Genomic DNA, 21,945 nt, shown 5'->3' with positions numbered 1-21,945 from the left:
TAGTCTAGGTGCATCGTTTAAAATTCTAGTAGTGAAAAGGAGGAAAGTTTCACAATTCACACAATCGATCAACTATCAATTCGAATTCAAAAGTATAAAGAAATAGTGTCAGTTTTATTCCTATTCACGACATCCAGTTATGTCTCGAACATTAACCACCCGTCCTTTTTAGGGGAACCAAACCTCTCATCAAATGGCTTTCTTTCATATTTATACCCGCGAAAAAAAAAAATGCACACGAACGAATAATTTCATACCTTTTTCTATTTATTAGCGCCTTCTCAGCAAATACTAAACGTTCGTAACAACCTTTTTTTTCGCTTTTGCTGGTGATTGTTTTGGGATGATTACTTGCTTATTATCACATTAAATATTTTCAATCATTGGGTTTATCTTTTCTTGTATAATAACATACAGTACATATCTGATTCTTTCCGTAACGAATTGCATTGCCTCGCGACTGGTTAGTTTTCTGGTTTTCCGGTGTTTGCTATAATTTGCTTGAGTAGTTGTGTGCGGTGAGCTTTCACCTCTGAGATTTGCCTCTCTAACACTGCTGCTTACCGCAGTACGCGAGTACGCGAGTTGGTGTGTTTGTATATGTGTGTGTAAGTCACTAACAGAGACAGCCACACACACGCGCGCATTCTTATATAGAATAGTGTTCGCCAGTGCGGTAGCAGCGAAGCGCAAGCTAAACTCTCGTTTGCATTTCACGTGTTTTCTTTATAGATTCGTATGCTTACATATTGCTAAGAATAAATACTTTATTTGTTTACATATTGTTCTCGATTATTTGCTACATTTGTCCTCTGATGCCATAAGTCAGTTACGTTTCTATGATGGTTGTGTGTTTTTCTTCGCTCTCCGATTGTTGAGTCTGAGGCTGTATTAGATTTTTTTTGTTCATTCTGATCCTGATTTTCAGGTATTGTTTCCATACGTTCGATTATTTAGTACATTTTGGGCAGTTTTATATTTTTTGTTTTTGTTAAAGAGTATTAGTTTGGTCGCGGAAAGAAAAAAGTATAGTGTCGTGTGTTTGTATCGGTATTAATTGGATGCTTTGGAAGAAAGTTTGCTATGATTTGGGGTTTTCTATTTGTAAATGTTTTTTTTTCTCTGTTCATAGGCCCCAAAATGTGATGGTTCAAGCTGAGGAGCGAAATACACCGAGTGTACTGAAATCGGTTCTCGTCGGAGAGTTTTTGAAATCCACTCGTCACAATATTCGAAAAGTAAGTTTCTGTAACTTCTGTCTACAACACTTATTTCTATGATACATAACAATCTAACTTCCCCTCAATCTCCTGGCTAATGCTCAAAAATTATTGTATCAACATAAAAGCGTTTTTTGCTTAACAACTTACCCGACAACGAAGAATGTCTCAACCGCGAGTTGCCTCTTTGTTTACAATTCTTCCCGTAACCGAGCGTTTTGTTCGTATCACATTCTTACTTAGATATAGATTGGATTCTCCTGTCCGGTCAGCAGTCGGAACATCGAAGTAGGCATAGTTTTCATGTGAATCTAGAAACAGAAAAGGACAGTCAGTAAAATCGATCCAAGCCAAGCCATAGACAGATCTTTTTTTTTTGTCGTGAATACGACTTACTTTACTATGGGGTGCCTTTTCAAAATTAGCCATATGGAAGAATGGGCAGAACTTAATCGTGAATATCTCGACTTGTATTAATGGTAATAACATAGTTCTTTCACCATTTCATCAAAAATATGATCAGGAATTTGGGATAATATTTTGAACAGTGTGAGATAACCACAAATAACTCAAAAATTAAGTTTTCTCAAAATTTCAAAATAATGCGGAAAACTCTTTACTTTCGCTTGGGATTTTCGCGCAAGGACGACGATTTTGAGGTAGTCAGGCACATATCTTCAACTGAATGCGTATAAAAGGGGAACCGTGGTGAAAATCGATCATTTCTTTTCGTGCGTTCGATGGGAGCAGACGTCGTGGGAGTTAAACCTTCAACCAGCAGCGACGGAGAGAGCGCCTTCTGCGTGGTTAAAAACTCAAACGCTCAGGACGCAACTTTCATTCGCTTGCTGGCCTTCAAGGCGAGCAGACTGCCATCGCGAGAGTTAAACCATCAACCAGCAGCGACGGAGAGAGCGCCTTCTGCGTGGTTAAAAGCTCAAACGCTCAGGTAACAACTTTCATTCGCTTGCTGGCCTTCAAGGCGAGCAGACTGCCATCGCGAGAGTTAAACCATCAACCAGCAGCGAAGGAGAGAGCGCCTTCTGCGTGGTTAAAAGCTCAAACGCTCAGGTAACAACTTTCATTCGCTTGCTGGCCTTCAAGGCGAGCAGACTGTCATCGCGAGAGTTAAACCATCAACCAGCAGCGACGGAGAGAGCGCCTTCTGCGTGGTTAAAAGCTCAAACGCTCAGGTAGCAGCTTTCATTCGCTTGCTGGCCTTCAAGGCGAGCAGACTGCCATCGCGAAACTTAAACCATCAACCAGCAGCGACGGAGAGAGCGCCTTCTGCGTGGTTAAAACCTCAAACGCTCAGGTAGCAGCTTTCATTCGCTTGCTGGCCTTCAAGGCGAGCAGACTGCCATCGCGAAACTTAAACCATCAACCAGCAGCGACGGAGAGAGCGCCTTCTGCGTGGTTAAAAGCTCAAACGCTCAGGTAGCAACTTTCATTCGCTTGCTGGGCTTCAAGGCAAGCAGACTGCCATCGCGAGAGCTAAACCATCAACCAGCAGCGAAGGAGAGAGCGCCTTCTGCGTGGTTAAAAGCTCAAACGCTAAGGTAGCAACTCTCATTCGCTTGCTGGCCTTCAAGGCGAGCAGACTGCCATCGCGGGAGTTAAACCATCAGCGACGGAGAGAGCACCTGCCATCATTTGGTTTTCGGTAGTCGTAACGAGAAGTTCAATTTTCAGATTTTAGTTCCGCAATATAGGTTTAGAATTCAGAGCCTGCGTACTGAAACTGGATTCTGGAACTGTATTCCGGAACTAATTTGAGTTTCGAAATTGCAATTCTAGAATTGAAACTGGATTCTGAGTCTGTTATTGGTTCTAAATTTAGTTCTTGAACTCAGGATCCAGTTCTTTATTCCAGACTTCTTCTATTCGGTTCTTTTTAGAACCATAATAATACTCCTAAAGAATTATGCGGAAATTTACTTTACTGTACTCTATAAAACCCATTCTGGTAGTCATGGCGAAAAATCGCCTTCATGTTTTAGAGCTTAGTTCTGGAATATGGGTTTAGAATTCAGAGTCTGCGTGCTGAACTAACTCAAATCGTCACCATTTTTTTATTATAAAGAACTATACTGCTTATTTCATAGTATTTAAGTGCGTTTCAGAATTTTTAATGTAACTAATCTGTAATTTAGTCTAGGCGCATCGTTTAAATTTCTAGTAATGAAAGAGGGGAAAGTTGCACAATTCAAACAATCGGTGAACTACCAATTCGAATTCGGAAGCATAAATAAAGTAACTGCGGTAACATTTTCGCATGTAGTCTGCGGTAACATTTTCGCGGTTTTCATTACATCATTGTGTTCACATGTCGGTTTTCCAATCTGTTTCCCCGTTAGATACTGATCATGTTATAAATAAAGTGTGTCATATTCGTATTCACGACATCCAGTTATGTCTCTGACATTACACACCCGCACTTTTTTTACACTCACCTCACCCACCGAAGTCGCTAGTAGATTGACGATCTTCTCATGCGGTACCGCCACCACACTCTGACTGTTGATCTCAATTATCCGATGGCCAACCCGAACACCACCCCTTTCGGCAATGCCACCTCGCAACAAACTGCAGATCTGCAGGACGGACCGACCGAGAAAAGAAAACATCCAACATTTAAATGATCATTCCTGTTTCAGAAAAAAAACCGTAACCACTCACCACTCCATTCTGTACACTGAACCCGAGCTGGTACTTCGTGTTCGGACGTTTGATCCGTACCTCTACGACCGGAGCGCATGGAACAACCGTGAATTTAACCGCCGTTTGAGTTTTGGTGTTCTTGATGTAACCTTGGCAGGTGGAAAGCGGTAACCCGACCAAGCTCAGTCCGTTGATCGCTATGATCTGATCACCGATGTTCAACTGACCACAGCGGGCAGCTGCCCCAGACGAAGACAGGTTGGCGATCACCACCGTCGGTAGCATCGATCCCCATCCGGACTCCACGATCACAACCCCCAAAATCTCACCTTTCGCCTTCGGTACAACAACCTCCTTCTGAAGTTCTTTCTTGGCGAATATTTCCAGCTCGTCTCCGAAGATCTCCTGGCTGTTGAGCACTTCCTGGTAGTCCATTTCTTTCATAAAACTATGATCCTCAATTCCGTTCGCCTTCAGGAACTCCATGTAGGCCACCTGGAATGCCTGCCCAATGGACTGTGCGATGAATTGAGCTTCGGCACTTTCGAACACGTGGCAGATCATCTTCGGTGTCCGGTTTCCTCGTGAAACGGACTTCTTCGGTGGTGGACTGCTACCACCGCCCGCGTCAGCAGTGATCGCGGTTGTTTGTTGACCCGTTGTCAACGGTGCAGCCGGATCTCCGGATTCGCTGGTGTCCTGCGGGACGAAGCGCCGTCGGGCCATCAGCACTACGAGATCGCCGATGTCGGCTATGTAGGAAATTGTCCGTAACGCATGATCCATCATAATCTCCTTCAGGTCAGTGTTGAGCACCATAATTTTCTCCGTCGAGATGAACAGATCCACCTCGGTACTGGGTTGGGTTTCACCCTCGGGAGCCTGTGGGATATCAAACGATTAGAGAAGACTAGGAAAAGTACCGGATTTTAAGGAAGGCAAAGATCTAGCATTCTTACCAAAGCCTTCAGCAATTCGGTTAGCGTAAGCGAGCGAATTTCAAAAGAAAAGGACTAGGTTAGCGCAACTATTGTGAATATATATGCAAAGGAGCAAGGACCAGCTTACCTTGATCCTCGAAACGGCTTCCTCTGCTTGCATCATGCGGGTGGACTTCGTCGGTTGACCTTCGCACACCAACTGGGTGGAACCGAGGTAGCGTGCCCGAAAGAGAACACCTTCGATCAGAACTGTTGGATCCAGGAGACCTAGCGGGGAAGTTGCAAGAATGACTTGTTCATCAGGAGATTCCAAACAGCTGAACACAAGAAAACATCTAGGTTTAGGCACTTTGTAAGACAACTAGCGAACGATTTCTACGCATTTTAGAACTGTAGATTATCGCAAGGTTCTTTGATTCGAAGAAAATTTCATTACTAGTGCTTGACTACGACCATGCGCAGAATTAACAAGGGGATACACTTACAACATCGGTGATAGTAAAAGTCCGGACAGACAGGAGGGTTAAGCGTGCAAAAGAAACACATAGCTGTGAATAATCGGGACTCGATTTGGTATGACACAGAGCAGCATACAGAGAACAGACTACGAAAAGCTGATAAGTACCACTGCCGGGTATAACTTTTAGTACAACATAATAGTTTTTACCCAAAATTTTGATAGTCTTAGTTCAACCTGTTTTGCATAGTATCTAATAAATGTTCTGCACACAGAAAAATTTTCGATCTAAACTGACTTGATCTATGTCACTGTATAGAAATAGATCAAGCCAGTTTGGACCGAAAAAGTCTCCAGTTAAGCAACGCCATCACACGACGACTGCTATTTAACATCATACCATGTCAAATATGTCACTCCTATGCAGCGTTGCCAGGTCATTTATTCCAAAAATCTGTATTTGTCGTACTATATCGGTATCAGAATCTTTTCTGATGTCACCAAGGCTCATGTAGGCCAGCAACAAAAAAAAAGTACCACAACAACCTTTTCTCATGTCTATTCAAGCTAAAAATCATAAGCGGTATTAATCTGTATGATCCGTGAATTATCGATATTTTGGGAGTACATATCTGTATTGCGGTATAGAGGTTAAAAATCTGTATACATGCGTTATTTTTTTAAGGTGAAGGTATTATGAAGTATTACATGCTTTATTTTTGGTTGTAAATTACAAGCGTTAAATGTGCTACTTTTTGTGAGTTACAGGTATCAACGAACTGTTACCAGTGTTACTGTTTTGTAAATTTATAGTTTATAGGTGTTACATGAGTTACTTTTTTGTATGTTATAGGCGTAACGAAGCGTTATTTTTTTAGTTATATGCGTTACGAAGCATTACTTTTTCATAAATTATAGACGTTGCATGCGTTACTTTTTCGAGTTATAGACGTTCCGAAGCGTTACTTTTTCACAATTAATAGGCGTTAGACACGTTTAATTTTTTGAAAGTTCTAGGCGTCACGAAACGTTACATGGGTTACTTTCATACAATTTATTGCCATTATATGTGTTACTTTTTTCCCAATTTATAGGCATTACGTTTTTTAGTTATAACCGTTGAAAGCGTCACTTTTTCATGATCGATAGGCGTTTAATGCGTTACTTTTTTGTAATTTATAGATGTCACGAAGCGTTACGAACCGTTACGTGTAACCTTTTTTTTTATTTATAGGCGTTACATACATTACTTTTTTTGAGTTAGTTAGCGTTACTTTTTTAGTTTTTTCTAGTTATGGGCGTTAGGTTTGCTTTTTAGTTATAGGCGTTACGAAGCGTTACGTCCTTAACTTTTTCATTATCTACAGGTTTTACATGCGTTACTTTTTTGGATTATGAAGATGCATTACTATTTTGTAAGTTAAAGGCGTTATGAGGCGTTACATAAATTTTAAGCCGGTATGTGCGTTACTTTTTTGTAAGTTATAGTCGTTACGAAGCGTTAAATGAGTTACTTTTTCATAAATTATGGGTGTTACATACGTTAATTTTCTGAGCCATTGTTCTGAATTATTGGCGTTACGAAGCGTCACATTTTTCATGATGAATGAACGTTAGATGCGTTACTTTTTTGTAAGTTATGTGTCACGAAGTGTTATATAAGTTTTTTTTTATAATTTATTGGCTTTATATTCTTTACTTTTTTTGTAAATTATAGACGTTACGAAGTGTTACACGCGTTACTATTTCATAATTTATAGAAGTTTCATGGGTTACTTTTTTGAGTTATAGGCATTACATTTGTTGCTTTTTCATTATTTACAGGCGTTAGTAAGCGTTACATCCGTTACGTTTTCATTATTTACAGGCGTTACAAGCGTTGCTATTTTGAATTAAACTCGTTACGGAGCGTTACTTTTTCATAACCAATAGGCGCTTGATGTGTTACTTTTTTATGAATTATTAGCACCACAAAGCGTTACATAAACTACTTTTAACCCCTTAACGCTCAAGGGAAGTATGTTTCCCTTCTATGAAAATCGTTATAGATTCTTCAATTACTACTAAATCGACGTTTTTTTGCGAATGTTAAAGAAAACTTTTTTCCAAGGCAACAAATGTGTTTCTGAACGAATGATTAAAAAGAACTATCAATCTTTATTGCACTAAAAAGTTTGTGCAAAATGACGTGTAGAAAATAGAACACATAATACATGTGTTATGTGCAACGTCCTCAAGTACATGAAATCGTTTCATAGAATGTCATAGCTAACTATTTATTCTTCTATTCTGATAATTAAATCAATTAAAGACATAAATTAAATTACGATATAATAAACCCAACTCTTCTTTTATTTATTTCTAAGAATCATAGGGAAAATATTTCCCATGAAATTATAGGAAACTCATGCACCCTGATATGTTTTTTCTAGTGATATTCTCTTAATTTACACCTTCCAATAGCTAGAATATTGTCTTGTACTGACATATTTCGTCCTGCACTAATTTATGGGCGTCCTGCACTAATTTATGGACTACTTTTATTTATAATTTATGCGTCATTTTTTTGGTAAATTATAGACGTTACGAAGCGTTGTTACATGCATAACTTTTTCATAGTTTATAGGTGTTACATGCGTTATTTTTTATAAATTATAGGCGTTACGAAGCGTTACGTGTTTTACATGCGTTATTTTTTAAGTTAAAAACGTTATTTTTTTGAGTTATAGACGTGACGAAGCGTTACTTTTTCAAAATTTCTGGGCGTTACATACTTTACTATTTTGTCGGTTACAGACGTTATGAAGTGTTACATGAGTTACTTTTTTATAATTTATAGGCGTTATTTTTTTAGTTACAGGCGGTACGAAGCGTTACATGAATTAGTTTTTCATAATTTATATGCGTTACATTCGTTATTTTTTTGAGTTATAGAAGTTACTTTTTTAGCCTTAAACGTGACGAAGCATTACTTTTCCATAATTCATTGGCGTTACATGCCATACTTTTGTCGATTATAGGCGTTATGAAGCGTTACAGGAGTTACTTTTTCAAAATTTATAGGCGTTACATTCGTAATTTTTTCGGAGTTATGAAGCTGCGAAGCGTTACAGGTGTTACTTTTTCATTATTTATAAGCGTTACGTGTGTTATTTGGTTGTCGGTTATAAGCGTTACATGCGTTACTTTTTTGAATGTGATAAGCGTTACGCTATGTAACATCCGTTACTTTTTCATTTTTTACTGGCGTTACTTTTTTGAATAATGTTTTACGAGGCGTTACATGCGTTGATTTTTGTTAGTCACTTGTTCGTAGCCGTCTCACGACCGGCACCAAGCACCTACTCTGTTCATCACATCAGTCCTCTCGCTCATTCCCTACTTGCTACTTTCGATCATAATAACCCCATGTTATTATTTTCGATTCATATAACTAACATTAAATTTTGTTAGTCTGTAAACCTCGAAAGATTTATTTATTTTATAAAGTTTTTTTAGACCCGGTTTTAACCTAATTATGTTCTTTCGCCGGGTTACCTCGAAAGATTATCACAATTGAACAATTCAAAACAGTTCTATTAATGCTGAATCTAAACAATTTCTAGACCATTAAATTTCCAAAAGTTGGTAAGAAAATTTTATACTTCAGGTTTTTCTTTTACGGTTCAAGTGGAACAGCTTAGCTCAATTTGAACGGGTGCGCATTGACAAATTGAAAGCGAAACGTGAGGAAGATCGAAATTACGAAGATAGAAATCAGCGGACTATTCGAGCACAACAAAACATTTCATTTTGCCGACAGTCTGTTCTCTGTGACTGAACTACGATACAGATTTTGATTCACACCATTGAGATATTGCACAGTTTATGATGACGGAATTTCGTTAGCCAAGCAAATAACTTACCCTCCTTAGTTTTGCACTTGCCCTTTTTGTCCGGATCCTAAAATGTTGAAAAATACTGGTATTACTGATTATTGAAATAAGTGTGGAAATACGAAGCAACACAAAAAAGATCATTTAAACGCACAAAACACATGAACCAAGTATCAACGCACACTTATATGTTCGGGACTGCTATCGGCGATCACCGTCGCCAGTTGCTTCAGTTCGTCACCGTCGGATGATGCCACCTTGACGCTACCACCGTTACCGTACAGGTTCGTGAGAGTCACATTGTTCACGGGTGATTCGGCCGACAGTTGCGTCCCCAGGCCAGCTCGGATGGCGGTATGATTTTTGCTGATTAGAGGCACCCCCGGCGATCGGACGGATCGAATCTTCGGTCGTTCCGTCCAACTCTGTCCGGTGCGACAAATCGGAAGGGGAAAAATGACAAACAAACGAAATGAGAACATTGACAGGACGATGGAAAACACTCAGTGCTGGTGGATGACGAGGGTCCTACCTTATCATCGACGAATCCGTGTTCGTCGAGCCGTTGCTGTCCGAGGAGGCGATCTGTTTCCAGATCGGTGTCGGCTTCCTCTTCATCGGCACTGAGTAACTTTGCTGGTTGGTCGGAATCTAAGCTTTCCCGAGATTTGCTGTAGGCCCTGAAAAGATTTGTGTTTGAAATTATTCTAAAATTTGAACGCGACCGCTTCCCAACAACCTTGGAACCCACACAGGGGAGATCGTACTCGTCCCCTCCTGATCGGGGACTAGCGTTGAGCTTCCTTCGGTGGAAGGCAGTATTTTGGTCTTCTGTAGTGCCGCTTTGATATCCTTGATGGCTTCCTGCACTTCATCGCAGGAGTCCAGTTCCTGTTGTTCACACTGGTCGACATCGGCCGTACGCTCCTGTTCGCTTTCCACTCCTGCTATCACTGATTGTTGATCCATCACGATCGATATACCGGATCCGGGAGGAGGTAGATTATTCTCGGTATCCGATGCATGCCCACTGGATAGCCCATCCTCTAGGATGGGCATACTGCTGTATAAGCGACCGTAATCGGTGCCAGGATCGCCGGTGACTCCGCTTCCCACGTGACCGGGCAGTCCGTTCAAATCACCCGATAGTCCTAAAATGAAAAAAAAAAATGTTCAATTCATGACAATGATCAGCTAATAGACACCATCAAAATAAAACTAAACCCCGAAAACAAACGAAACCGAAACCAAAGCTACCAACCGTATTCGTTACCGATGTATCGTAAGGAAACCTCCGAGTCTAGATCGCCACAATTGGAATCGTAGTCAGTCGTTTCCGGTGAAAGCGTAAAACTTCTCAGCTTGCAATCGTCGAGTGAATGTTGATGTTGTTGCTGCTGCTGCTGTTGTTGTTGATGTAGTGAAGGTTGGTCTAGGCCGGAATCGAATCCACCACTGTCGGACTCGATGTACAGTTCAATGTCTTGTGCTTCCCTACCCCCAACACCACCACCACTAACCGTCCCGTAACCTTGATAATGTGCTTGATGAGATTGATAGAAACGCTGTTGATTGTGAATTTCTGATTGTTGTTGGGGCACGGTTGCGACACCGTACCGGTAATGAGTGTTATACTTTTGATAGTATGGGTAGTTGTTACTCAGATGATCACTGATGTTCTGATCGTCCTGGCAATCGTCGTCATCACGATTCGGCGACGAGGAGCAATCGGCTTCCCATTCTCGAATGTTTCCACTATTGCGCAGCTGCTTGGTGGCTAACCGTTGACCAACATAGGCATTACTTTGAGCGTTTCGATTATTATTATTAGTAGTAGTAGTAGCGTAAGCATAGAAATAGTCATCGACAGCACCATCACCACCACACGTATTGTCATCGCCAGGACCGACCGCATCTTCCCCGCTGGTTAGTAGGTTAGTCGGAGTCGGGTTACTGCGGTCCCCCTCGTCCAAATCTTCGTTAGAAGCAAAATAGTCCGCGTAGGATCGATTGAACTTACTGTCGCTGGGAGCATTCCGGCTGCCGGTGACTTCGTCGCGGTTTCCATCGTTCGCAAGGTTGTCATTATTATCATCATCATCATCGTTGAGGTTGATCAATTCCGAATGGGGTTCGTACGGTAAACGTTGGTGCGTTTCCGATGGGCTGGGTGATATCACTCGCTGGAATTAGAAAAAAAAACATTGAAATGGGTCATTCAGGGATTAACATTTGTGTGCTAGAGTGGCGCCACATAACCAGTTTCATTATGTTTACGTATCGTCTTAGACTCGTCAGTTTATAACAGTTTATGTTGAACTGTTTTTTTTTTTCATTCCAAATATTTGTTTGTGTGGATGGTCTTCAATTGAATTTTGAAGATTTCCATTTTAAATTTCTTAAAGTGCTTTATTTTTTTGTAAAACTTTTTAGGAAAGTTTATATTATCACAATTAAGAAGGCGGGTGGGTAATGTTAAAGACATAACCAAGTTGACGTGGATACGAATAACGTTGGCTGGCTGAAACTGTGCCCTTATCAAGCACGATAGAAAGAATTCAAAGTAATCGATTATTAAAGGTACTAATCAATTACGACTAATAATTCAATTATTATTTAATGGATTATTCGGTTATATCGAACATTGATTTCAAACTAATCGATAAAATATCTTTCGATTATCTGGGTTATTAATCGATTACTCGATCTACATTCCGACGTCCCTAGCGACAACGCAAAATTTTTCAAACTTTCATTTTGAAAAATACGATGCTTGTGGCGAGAAATAGATAAAATTCAAACAATTCTTCATGATGGTCTGTGGCACTGAAAAGTGCCTTGGACTTTTGATGTGTACACTCGGTAAAATCGTCCAAAATTTGAATCGGAATTCATTGCTATTTCCAAGTGAATTTCGAATCAGATGAAACAATCAATGCTAGGCAGAATCCGTAGGTGCACTTATTCGCAATTCAACTGGAACTGTAACTACATTCAGGAACTAAATTCTTGATACTGAAACTGGACCTGAACCAACCGAAATAAGGTACTTAAGTTGCACTAGCTTTACTTCCTGCTCAGTCACTTGCGCAGGGTAGACAAACCCATCGCCTGGGGTACGAGAATTGCAAACACGCGTCATGAGTTTTCCTCTTTGATGCTACACATTTCAGTTTTCTGAAATTTTGAATTGTAATACGTAGGTTGTTACTTATGTATTTAGCATTGGCAACACAAAGTGGTGGATTTGACGTTTCCATCATAATATGTTTGACATTTTTAACCATCACGCTTAAAAATAGTTACTCAAATCCCACTCATCGCCAGTAAAAATGGAACAACTCTAATTTAGTGTAACTCCTTAGTTACTCAAATTTGAGTTCTTCCACTAAAAACGTTGTTTGGGTTAAGTCTACTCATGTACTGAGGAATACTTTATTTGAACATGAGTCAGAAATTGAGTAATTAGCACTCAAATTTTGAGTGAAATTTTTATTTCACAGATTTCAGATTTGCGTCAAAATTGCTCCTTTTCTGAGTATATTGTATTAAAATATTGCGTAATTGACACTCAATACAATTGAGTTTACAATTGATTTCTAACTTCGTGACATCATATCAAGTGGCGGTCGCTTTGAGTAGTGTGTTAATCGAACCTTAATACACAAGTCAGTCAGTGGCGTACCGAGGAAATTTGGCGCCCGGGGCAAAATAAGAGTTTTGCAGCCCCCATCGTGACCATTAGTGAGCAAAAAACAAAAATCCGGAAATCCACAAAGATCATGACTTTGCCGCCCCGCGACTTCACAGAACCCAGGCTGTTACCGATGAAAACTTGAAAAAAATCCACAAAATGATTTTCAATGACCGTAAAGTGAAGTTGATCGAGATAGCTGACACCCTAAAGATATCAAAGGAACGTGTTGGACATATTATTCACGAATATTTGGATATGAGAAAGCTTTGTGCAAAATGGTTACCGCGTGAGCTCACAATCGATCAAAAACAACAACGAATTGATGATTCTGAGCAGTGTTTGGAGCTGTTATATCGAAATAAAACCGATTTTTTTCGTCGATATATAACAATGGACGAAACATGGCTCCATCACTTCACTCCGGAGTCCAATCGACAGTCAGCTGAGTGGACTGCACGCGATGAACCGAACCCAAAGCGTGGAAAGACTCAACAATCGGCCGGTAAGGTTATGGCGTCTGTATTTTGGGATTCGCATGGTATAATTTTCATCGACTACCTTGAAAAGGGAAAAACCATCAACAATGACTATTATATAGCGTTATTAAAGCGTTTGAAGGACGAAATTTAAAAAAAAAAACGACCTCATTTTAAAAAGAAAAAAGTTTTGTTTCATCAAGACAATGCATCGTGTCACAAGTCGATGAAAACCATGCTGAAATTGAACGAATTGGGCTTCGAAGTGCTCCCTCATCCACCGTATTCTCCAGATTTGGCCCCCAGTGACTTTTTCCTGTTCTCAGACCTCAAGAGAATGCTCGCTGGTAAAAAAGGCGGGTGGGTAATGTCAGAGACATAACTGGATGTCGTGAATACGAAAACAACTGACATGTTCATTAACACTTCCGAATATCAATTAGTTGATCAATTGTATGAATTATGCAAGCATTCCCCTTTTCCACATTTAGGCTTCACTTGATCTAGATTACTTCGAATTTCACACAGCGAAAAGTGCACAAATCTAACCAAACTGTTCTAGATTTGCACTAAACTGGGGATATTTACCTTCGATTTGCGAACAACAAATCCTAATAGTTCTTTAGAAAACTTGTTAACCATTAGAACGGCTGATTTTGTGTAATGCTCTCCACCGTTGCTTTTTCATCCATGCAAATGACTGGCAGCTGTGACGTAATCGCTTTTGTCGGAAGCGAAATTAGCTTTGCGAACGGCTTTGCTCTCATTGGCGATAGAATCCAAACTGATTCAATTTTTGTTAGGAGCTTTCTTTTACGTGATTTCGTTTGTAGCTTTTTCATTAATGGGCGGTCCTAACGGCTATAAAAATAGCCGCATACAGAATTTTAATGTCGATTATTTCATTTCAGATTTGCATAATTTATTGAAAGAAACTATCAATATGCTGTAGGGATTCGTTTCTAACATTCAGAAGGACCAAATTAAGGAACTCACTATGATATTCATTACTTTTTGGAACATTTTTCTCGAACGATTTGTTGTACAACAGATATTTTGTTCTCTTCCTCTTAACGCGTTCTGATTGACTGGTGTTGACATGGGTCGAATGAAACAGGTTTTTCAATAGTGTACTATTGAAATACATCAATGCTTTTACTATACACGTTTAAGTTGAAAAATTTCGATTCTATTGGTAGTTAGATTATATAAATCCTTCCACAGATCACTGAACTATGAGCTTTCAAAATACGAGAAAGGCAAACGCGCCTTATGAATTATCCTCTTTGATACTCGTTTATACCAAACATTTCAAAAAAGTTTAATTTTGAACTATTTGAGATTATGTCACACAACTGAAAATTTTATCATAAAATTGTTATCATATTTCCGATGGCAAGTAGAAAAAATTATGTTGATTCGTTAGATACAACAAGAGATATTCACGATCAAAAACTTATCACTCTCTCAAAGAGTAAATTTTGAAAAGGCACCCCATAGTAAAGTAAGTCGTATTCACGACAAAATTTAGAAGCAATGAAGAGGTAATCGCTGAAACTGAGGCCTATTTTGAGGCAAAGAACAAATCGTACTACAAAAATGGTATCGAAAAGTTGGAAGATCGCTGTATCGCCTCTGATGGCAATTATGTTGAATAATAAAAACGAATTTTGTCAAAAAAAATGTGTGTTTCTATTAAACGATACGAACTTTTCAGTCGAACTGTTAATACAAATAGAAAAGGACATCACAGTTACTCCAACTCGCCAGGGAAAAGGTTACTATTTCAATATTATTTAATAGTCTGCGTTTAGCATGCAAAAAAACTGAAATGTCAAATAAAATGTTTGAGAAATTCAGAATTTAGCATAACAATGAATTCGTTTCGTCATGCGTTAACGTTAAGAGTTTTACACAGATTTTTTTTATTTGAAAGATAGTTTTATTCAGGCTTATTTGCGTACAAGCTTCACGTGGCCGATTGAGCCGATTTTTTAAATAAAAGATTTTTTTTTATGTGGAACACATCTTTATTTTCTATATAGGGATGCAAATTAGAAACTCATGGAAAAATACACGTAGAAATGTGGTCAGGTTTTAAACACTTACAGCTCAGTATATTTTGTATCAATTATTAATATTATTTCATTATTTGATTGGAAATATTTCTAGGATTCGATTTGAATGTATCAAGTCACGTATTTTCAATTATAAATGATTGAAATTTTAATTAGTAGCGAACAGTGTCCTATTTTGTCTGTTAAAAATCTCCGGCATATCGGATTTCCCTGCCATAGACGACGGTTTTGAAGGAGTAAGCGATATATCAAAGGGAAAGCATCGCTCTGATTGGTCAATCGATGCAAAAGCGAAGCTGTTGGAAGCACGCGAATCTATAAATATAAGCAAAATTATAGCTAACGTTTCAGTCCTACGCGTAGCATGCTAGAGGTAGGTTGTTGCTAGACAGCAAGACAAAAAGTGCCATAAAACGATTTGAAGCTTTAATTCGTATGCTCTGATCTTGTGTCATGCAAGCTCGGATGTAATGTCGTTTCGCATGAGAAATTGACATCTACCCCCGGGTAAATTTTGTGTGCTTAAAATTAATTTCTAATTTATATAAGATGAACTCGATTGATAATGAGAAACAGTTTATCGCTTCAACCGAAATCGCAGAATGGTAGAGAAACTTAACGCTATAAAAATAACTGCTTGCATACAAAACTTGAACACAAGCTTTACGAAAAGAAACTTAAATATCAAAATCGTATCGCAAGCGAACGTAAGTATGGTCAAAGATATAATTGCATACATTTGGGATATTGGTGTAATTTCGTCGGCTATAAAACAAACAATGTTTGGTGTTGGTTCCTGATCAAGATCAATCTACACACTTAAAACCATTTCTTGAGCTCGGCATAATAAAATGCCGAAACTGATCAGCAACACGTAAATTTGCTGATTGCTCAGTAATCAATACGCATGTTTCTGAACTTCGTTAAATGCATGCACTGATATTTCGGTAAAATGCTTCACTTTGCCGAAATTTGGCATAATTGCTTGCTGAATTTATCAGTAAACAACAGATATGCCGACATCAGCAGAGACGTTTGCCGAGATTTCGGAATATGCGCTAGCTGTTACCGAGATTCAGCACAACAGCTGTCATTTATTGCCGCGTAACATTTTCGCTTCGCATTGCACGATTATTTTCTGATGAAATTCTCTAGTGAAAAAATGGATAATCTTCGAAGAAGTGTGGAACCACTTGCAAGTAAAAATATTGAATAAATAGCTTGAATGTTTCGTTTTATAAAAAGCGACTTTATCAGAGCACTCGCGATTATAAGGGAAAACACCCAACTCGGGGCTGAAAGCGTCCTTGAGACACAACTTTGGGGGATATGCGAAAAAATAACCCAATGCATGGAATAATTCGATGGATCAAAGTAAGTTTATTTGAACAATACCGTATATGCATCATTAAATATTGAAAATTTTTGTAAGCCAAAAATCAATGTAAATATTTATTTTCATATTTCCAGCTCGACTCAAGCCATCCGGAAATGCCGCTGATGGTAGTGATGTTTGAAGAATTTGGCGAAGGAGACTGCTCATTATTTTGGAGAGATATAATAATTCCCATAGGGCCGGAAATACTATCAGCATTTAAAACTCTTTGCAAGGTTTTTACAGTATGCGAGCCTTCTGACATTTTTTTAAATTTTTCTGTATGCTACATGCTGGCAACAAATTTGTGAGCCTCCTTTAAATGTTAATAAAATGAATTTTTGATCCTAAATGGCGTGTTTATAATGTTGAGAAATCACAAACAAAATTAATCTACTAGATTTTTAATTACTGATGATTCAGTAATTTATTTTTTCATTTTTTTCGTTTTATTGGATTGCCGAATATTCAGTGAACGTTTCACTGAGCAAACAGTAAATCTTATGCTGACGATTTCGGCAATATTTGACGTTTGTCAAATTTGAGGGTGCCGAAACGCTCAGTAATTTTATTTTTGCCGAGATGATTGCTGATTACTCGGCTGTGCGAATCTCGGCATATTTTTGCCGAGACTCAGCTATAAAATTTAAGTGTGTAGACAGAGTCTCGTGCAATTGCGGATACAAAAGTGTGACGATTAATAGAACTGTTTGATTATAGATCATTAGAAATTTTGGTTGCCTTGTTTCACATCAATGGCTCGAACAATCCCATGGGGCTGATCCTTGTAGTTTTTGTATTGGATCTCGTTGTCACCCTTTTTCTAGGGGAAGAGGAGCTTCCATTTCCCTCCTGCGAGGATTGTGGGGCACTTTGTTCGTGGCTCGTCTCGTCATCCATTGTCTCATCGGTGGTATAGTTCGTAGTCTTGAGTTCGTTGCTAGTTGCTGTAGATGCGCCTTGTTGTACATTGGTTGCAGTTGCTGATTGGTTGGAGGCGGTTTTGTTTTATCGACTGACTTGGATGAGATGTGAAAGCGAACTGACATCGACATTTGTAATCATGTTTTCAGAAAGTTAGAACTAGCAATCAACCAGCGTTGTTTTTAAAATAAGTAATAAGAGCTGGAGCTCTTTCTATACTGTTAGATGTCGGCAAAAATTTGTGCTTAGTGTCTTACCGAATGGATTGTTTTTTTGTCAATAATTTTACCAGCTGGTTGAATTTGTGGGCATAAGTCATGAAGAATTTTCTTTAGCATCCCTTATTGAGCTTTAATAGTTTTGCCATCATAAAAAGGAAAGGCTGTAGATAGAAACGACAGCGGTTGTCATAAAATCAACTCAATACTTTATTGTTATTGTAGTAAAGGGGTTTGGAAACATGACAACCACAACGCCAATCATAATGTTATCAGGCGAAAAACAGGGATAAAATGATGAATACACTTCGAGAGTAGCCTAATCAAAAACAAAACTTGCATTTCACTACTTCTCTTCACAAAAAAGACGATGAAATTCTGCAAGATTTGTTTTTATTCAGTGAATATTTCATGTCGATTCATGCTGAAAGTCTTGAAAACAAGACATATTCTGAATATTGTCAGTTTGGCTTGAACAACCTAATTTTGATTTAAAAAAATGAAATGAATACTCCTCTCTTAGTACCTGGATTGAAGCAAACGGTCAATGCTTCAATAAAATCACCCACATAGTATAATATGTAAAGCTTTTGTTCCAACGGGGAATCAGATTTCCAGTTCGAGAGTCATAAATCTTCACTAAAGAGCAGATTGTTCAGATAAAAACAATGCACATCTCCCACGCATTGTTGAATTATAAGTACATAGATCTAAATTGTCGTTCTACGCATAATTGCCCGCATTGGATTTCCTATACATATGGGACAATTATGCTTAGAACGGCAGTATAGTTAGTTTTATGTACTCCAAATAAAGTGAGAGTAATAAGGTTTAATTAGCCCACAGTTACGTCTCCAGCATCAGGTACTTCAACGCAAACATTGTGTGATTTGACAAGCCAGAAAGTTAATTCAATAACTCTCTCTCTAAATTTAAGATCTTTCATTCCCAAATTATAATTGCTGCCGGGCGAAGGATACATCCGTGGTGGTAACTCAAAGTAAATTTCTTTTAACTTTCTATTAACGTAAGAATCAGGAAACATTCCATATCTCAAAACTCACCTTGGGAAATCCAGGCTTCGGTATTCTTCCGCCAGCAGCTGCCCCGTGCGGATTCGCTTCATTCCGATCAATGGTTCCGAACCTCCGCGGGGAACCTTCGTACTCGGCAATCGTCAGCCCACCGATGATGCGCTGTTTCTTTGTGCTGTCCACGTCGTAGTATTTCTTCTCGTCATCATCGTCCCGGTCAGCACCGACAACACCGTCAGCGCCACTATCGTCATTTTCCGAAGGAACCGGCGAACTTCCGAGAATGTCCCGACCACTACTCATTCGCCAACCACCGACCGATTCGATATCATCAAACACAACCATTTCCCCGTCGGATAGCAACGAAAATGAAGAAAACTGCTGCCGGCCACCCTGGGATCCACCGAGTAGCACGGCTCCACCGGGACCACCGATCTGAGTCGGACTGGACGGATTGGTGGAATTGTTACTGTCGTTGTTTCCACCGGAACCGACCGGACTACGACCTACTTTGATCTGATGGTGCTGCATCAGGGTACTGTGTTGGTAGCGCATTTTCGTGTCCAAATCCGTCAGGTCCGGCGAATTGAGCACCGTACTGGCCGGCGTGGTGTTCGGTGTCCGGTGGTTAACCGCTCGCATCTCCCACAGCAACCGGTCGGAATCTTTGCTGTAGATGGTATAGTTTTGCGGACGTCCCGGGGGCGCAGGATAACGGGGCGGTCCAGCGCCACCGGTACCATTGGTTGTACCTCCATTGCCAGCCGTACCAGTAGACGATGACTTGAGCTGGGTGCCGTTTGCGTAGGACATCGATGCACTGTCCGGACTGCTTGGTCAAAAATGCTAGGGATAACAGGATTAAGTTTCGCTAAATTGCTTAGTGTTTCTGGGTGCTTAGGTTTTTTTTTTGGTTAAGATAATCAGTCTTGCTTATTTGCTGAAGAGTAACGAATAGTTCTGAAGTGGTGCCTCCGCGACATTTGGCTCATATTGCTTGCAGGTCCAAGTGAATCTGTAAAATAGTTGTAGAAGATACACATATTACAATTTAATTTATTATGAAACGCATTCAAAAAATTGTTTTCTGCATGTTTTTTTTTAATTCTAAAATTTAAAGTTAAAAACAAACATTTATGACGTAGGATTTGAGAGCACCGTTGAACTCTGAACTAAACAGAAAACGCCTCAAGTAAAAACATTTCTTCCTTTCCGATAACCATGCTCGAAAAATTAAAAAACAAGAAGTCAACAACCCGAAAACGAACGTGATCACAATTTCAATGTCCCTGTGAACGCCAGGAGTGTCGCTTGCTAATGTATTCCGTCTGCACTGAGATCAGATCACCTGCGACAGGCACACCTCACTGCATGATGTAAACCATCTATCACCATCGAACAGTCATAACCGATTATAATTTGAATAATTACAATGCAGGCATCAAAGGCACCCTATAGCCTGTAGCAATAGCAGTCAATAGATGATTCAGATAGATTTTTTTACTGCTATCGAATGGGAACCGAATCGTCGAACCCTGCGGAAATGAGGTCAGCTGATACGCAATTAAAGCGAACCGAATGTCAATCTGAGACACCCAGAATAGGCAGACCGTAAAGCGCAAATGTTACTTCTATTTTAGGAAGGTCTCGTTCCATCTTTTCAAAGACCCAAGAAAAATCAATAATTTATCATCACTCTTCCACGGCTGCCTCTTGAGCTAAAGTGGAGCACTGTGAAAAAACTCACCGTCAGTGCCTGTTTAGGATAGAATCCGTATCGCAATTATGTGGCAGCATTCTAACTTAACCGGTAGTCCGGAATCCAGAATGAAAAGGCTTCGATAAGGAACTGAAAAAAGCTTCTTTTCTTATCACCTTTACCGCAGCTTGAATCCTATCAAAACCACAGACACGCTACACAACACACAACTGGCTCTCTGTGCTGATGGTAGTACTGATGACTGTCGGTTCGAATTACACGAAGACGAGTAACGGCGGAGGAATGGTAAAACGGGAAAAACAATCACACAGTATGTGACACAACAAGGCAACCATCTATTTTGCTGTCATCTGACAGTGCTTTATTTTGTTTCTTTCGATAGTGGCTTCACACCAAAATTCACACTTGACTTGGGTGATTCAGAGCTGGGTGATATTTTGGTTAGGGAGCATTCTTAGACCACGACCAAGGTTCGAGATTTTCAAAGGTATGTCAAACATTTCAAGTAACGATAATCTGACCAAATACAAATAATTTGTATTTGATCTGACTACACGTAGAGAAGAAAAATTATATAAATGATTAAATCGATAGTCCCACGACGAAAGGGCCTAGCTGCAAATGAGAGTCTTTCTTTGTTTACCTTCTCTTTAGATTATTACGGATACATTACTGGAATTTCTTGCAAGTTTCCAATTTAAATCGAAAAACTTGAAACTACAAAACCCGATAACTAAATTTCGTTCGTTCGTTCAATTTCTCGACAAACAATCTCACAGTAAATTTAATTTGAATAATCAGTTTGAAATGGACGAACTATAGCTAAAATTTATATTTGTTGTGCTTCAAAGTTACAAACATTTTAATTAAAATAAAAAATAAGTTATTAATTTAAAATGATTAGTTACTTGAAGTTACGTTTTTGTTTGGCAAAATCATTCATAAAAGAATAAAATGATTTCTGTCAAACTAATTTCCAATATTATTTTTGATACTACTTTTTTTAGATTTATATCCATTTTCAAATTATCAAAAATTTCTTTTTTACACCGTAACCCGTAAAAATCTTCTCAGGCCCTATTGTCGCCGGTACACGATCGAATCTTTCAAATATAGCTATTGGCACAATGCCGCTAAAATGAAATGCAGAGGCGTTTAGAGATGATACTTTCAGCAAGAGCTGTCAAATCGGTACACTCTTACCAGCCGCTACCTAATTTTGGGTCAAAACCTACCCAAAATCAACTAAAGTGCGTCTCCCTAATTTTG

At 39.2% G+C, this 21,945-nt stretch overlaps 1 protein-coding gene across 7 annotated transcripts; it reads right to left on the bottom strand.

Annotated features, from left to right (window-relative positions):
• Positions 1-246: 246 nt before the first annotated feature.
• Positions 247-20,976, bottom strand: LOC131425907 (amyloid-beta A4 precursor protein-binding family A member 2-like). Of its 7 annotated transcripts, none has more exons than XM_058588187.1 (11): positions 20,832-20,976; positions 18,987-19,971; positions 10,416-11,337; positions 9,894-10,305; positions 9,687-9,834; positions 9,337-9,579; positions 9,185-9,221; positions 4,950-5,089; positions 3,900-4,763; positions 3,674-3,814; positions 247-1,531 (listed from the first exon to the last, which is right to left on the bottom strand). In XM_058588187.1, exons 2-11 carry the CDS (start codon positions 19,767-19,769, stop codon positions 1,460-1,462), a joined length of 3,762 nt encoding a protein of 1,253 aa, XP_058444170.1. In that variant the 5' UTR covers positions 19,770-19,971; positions 20,832-20,976; the 3' UTR covers positions 247-1,459. The 7 variants fall into 7 exon arrangements, with proteins under 7 accessions (XP_058444170.1, XP_058444171.1, XP_058444169.1 ...); XM_058588188.1 differs by having other exon boundaries at positions 10,428-11,337; positions 20,704-20,967; XM_058588186.1 differs by having other exon boundaries at positions 20,704-20,965.
• Between the last annotated feature and the right edge of the window lie 969 nt (positions 20,977-21,945).

The sequence above is a fragment of the Malaya genurostris genome, chromosome 1, assembly GCF_030247185.1.
Source record: "Malaya genurostris strain Urasoe2022 chromosome 1, Malgen_1.1, whole genome shotgun sequence".
NCBI lineage: Eukaryota > Metazoa > Arthropoda > Insecta > Diptera > Culicidae > Malaya > Malaya genurostris.
The sequence above is the reverse complement of the archived record's forward strand: the minus strand, read 5'-3'. Positions and strand labels throughout refer to the sequence as shown.

Excerpts from the sequence above, each read along its gene's own strand:
- LOC131425907 (XM_058588187.1), bottom strand. The coding sequence starts at position 19,769 with ATGTCCTACGCAAACGGCACCCAGCTCAAGTCATCGTCTACTGGTACG. Across the intron at positions 10,306-10,415 it reads ATACATCGGTAACGAATACG|GACTATCGGGTGATTTGAAC; the intron begins GTTGGTAGCTTT and ends TTTTCATTTTAG. Across the intron at positions 3,815-3,899 it reads TCAGTGTACAGAATGGAGTG|ATCTGCAGTTTGTTGCGAGG; the intron begins GTGAGTGGTTAC and ends TCCGTCCTGCAG.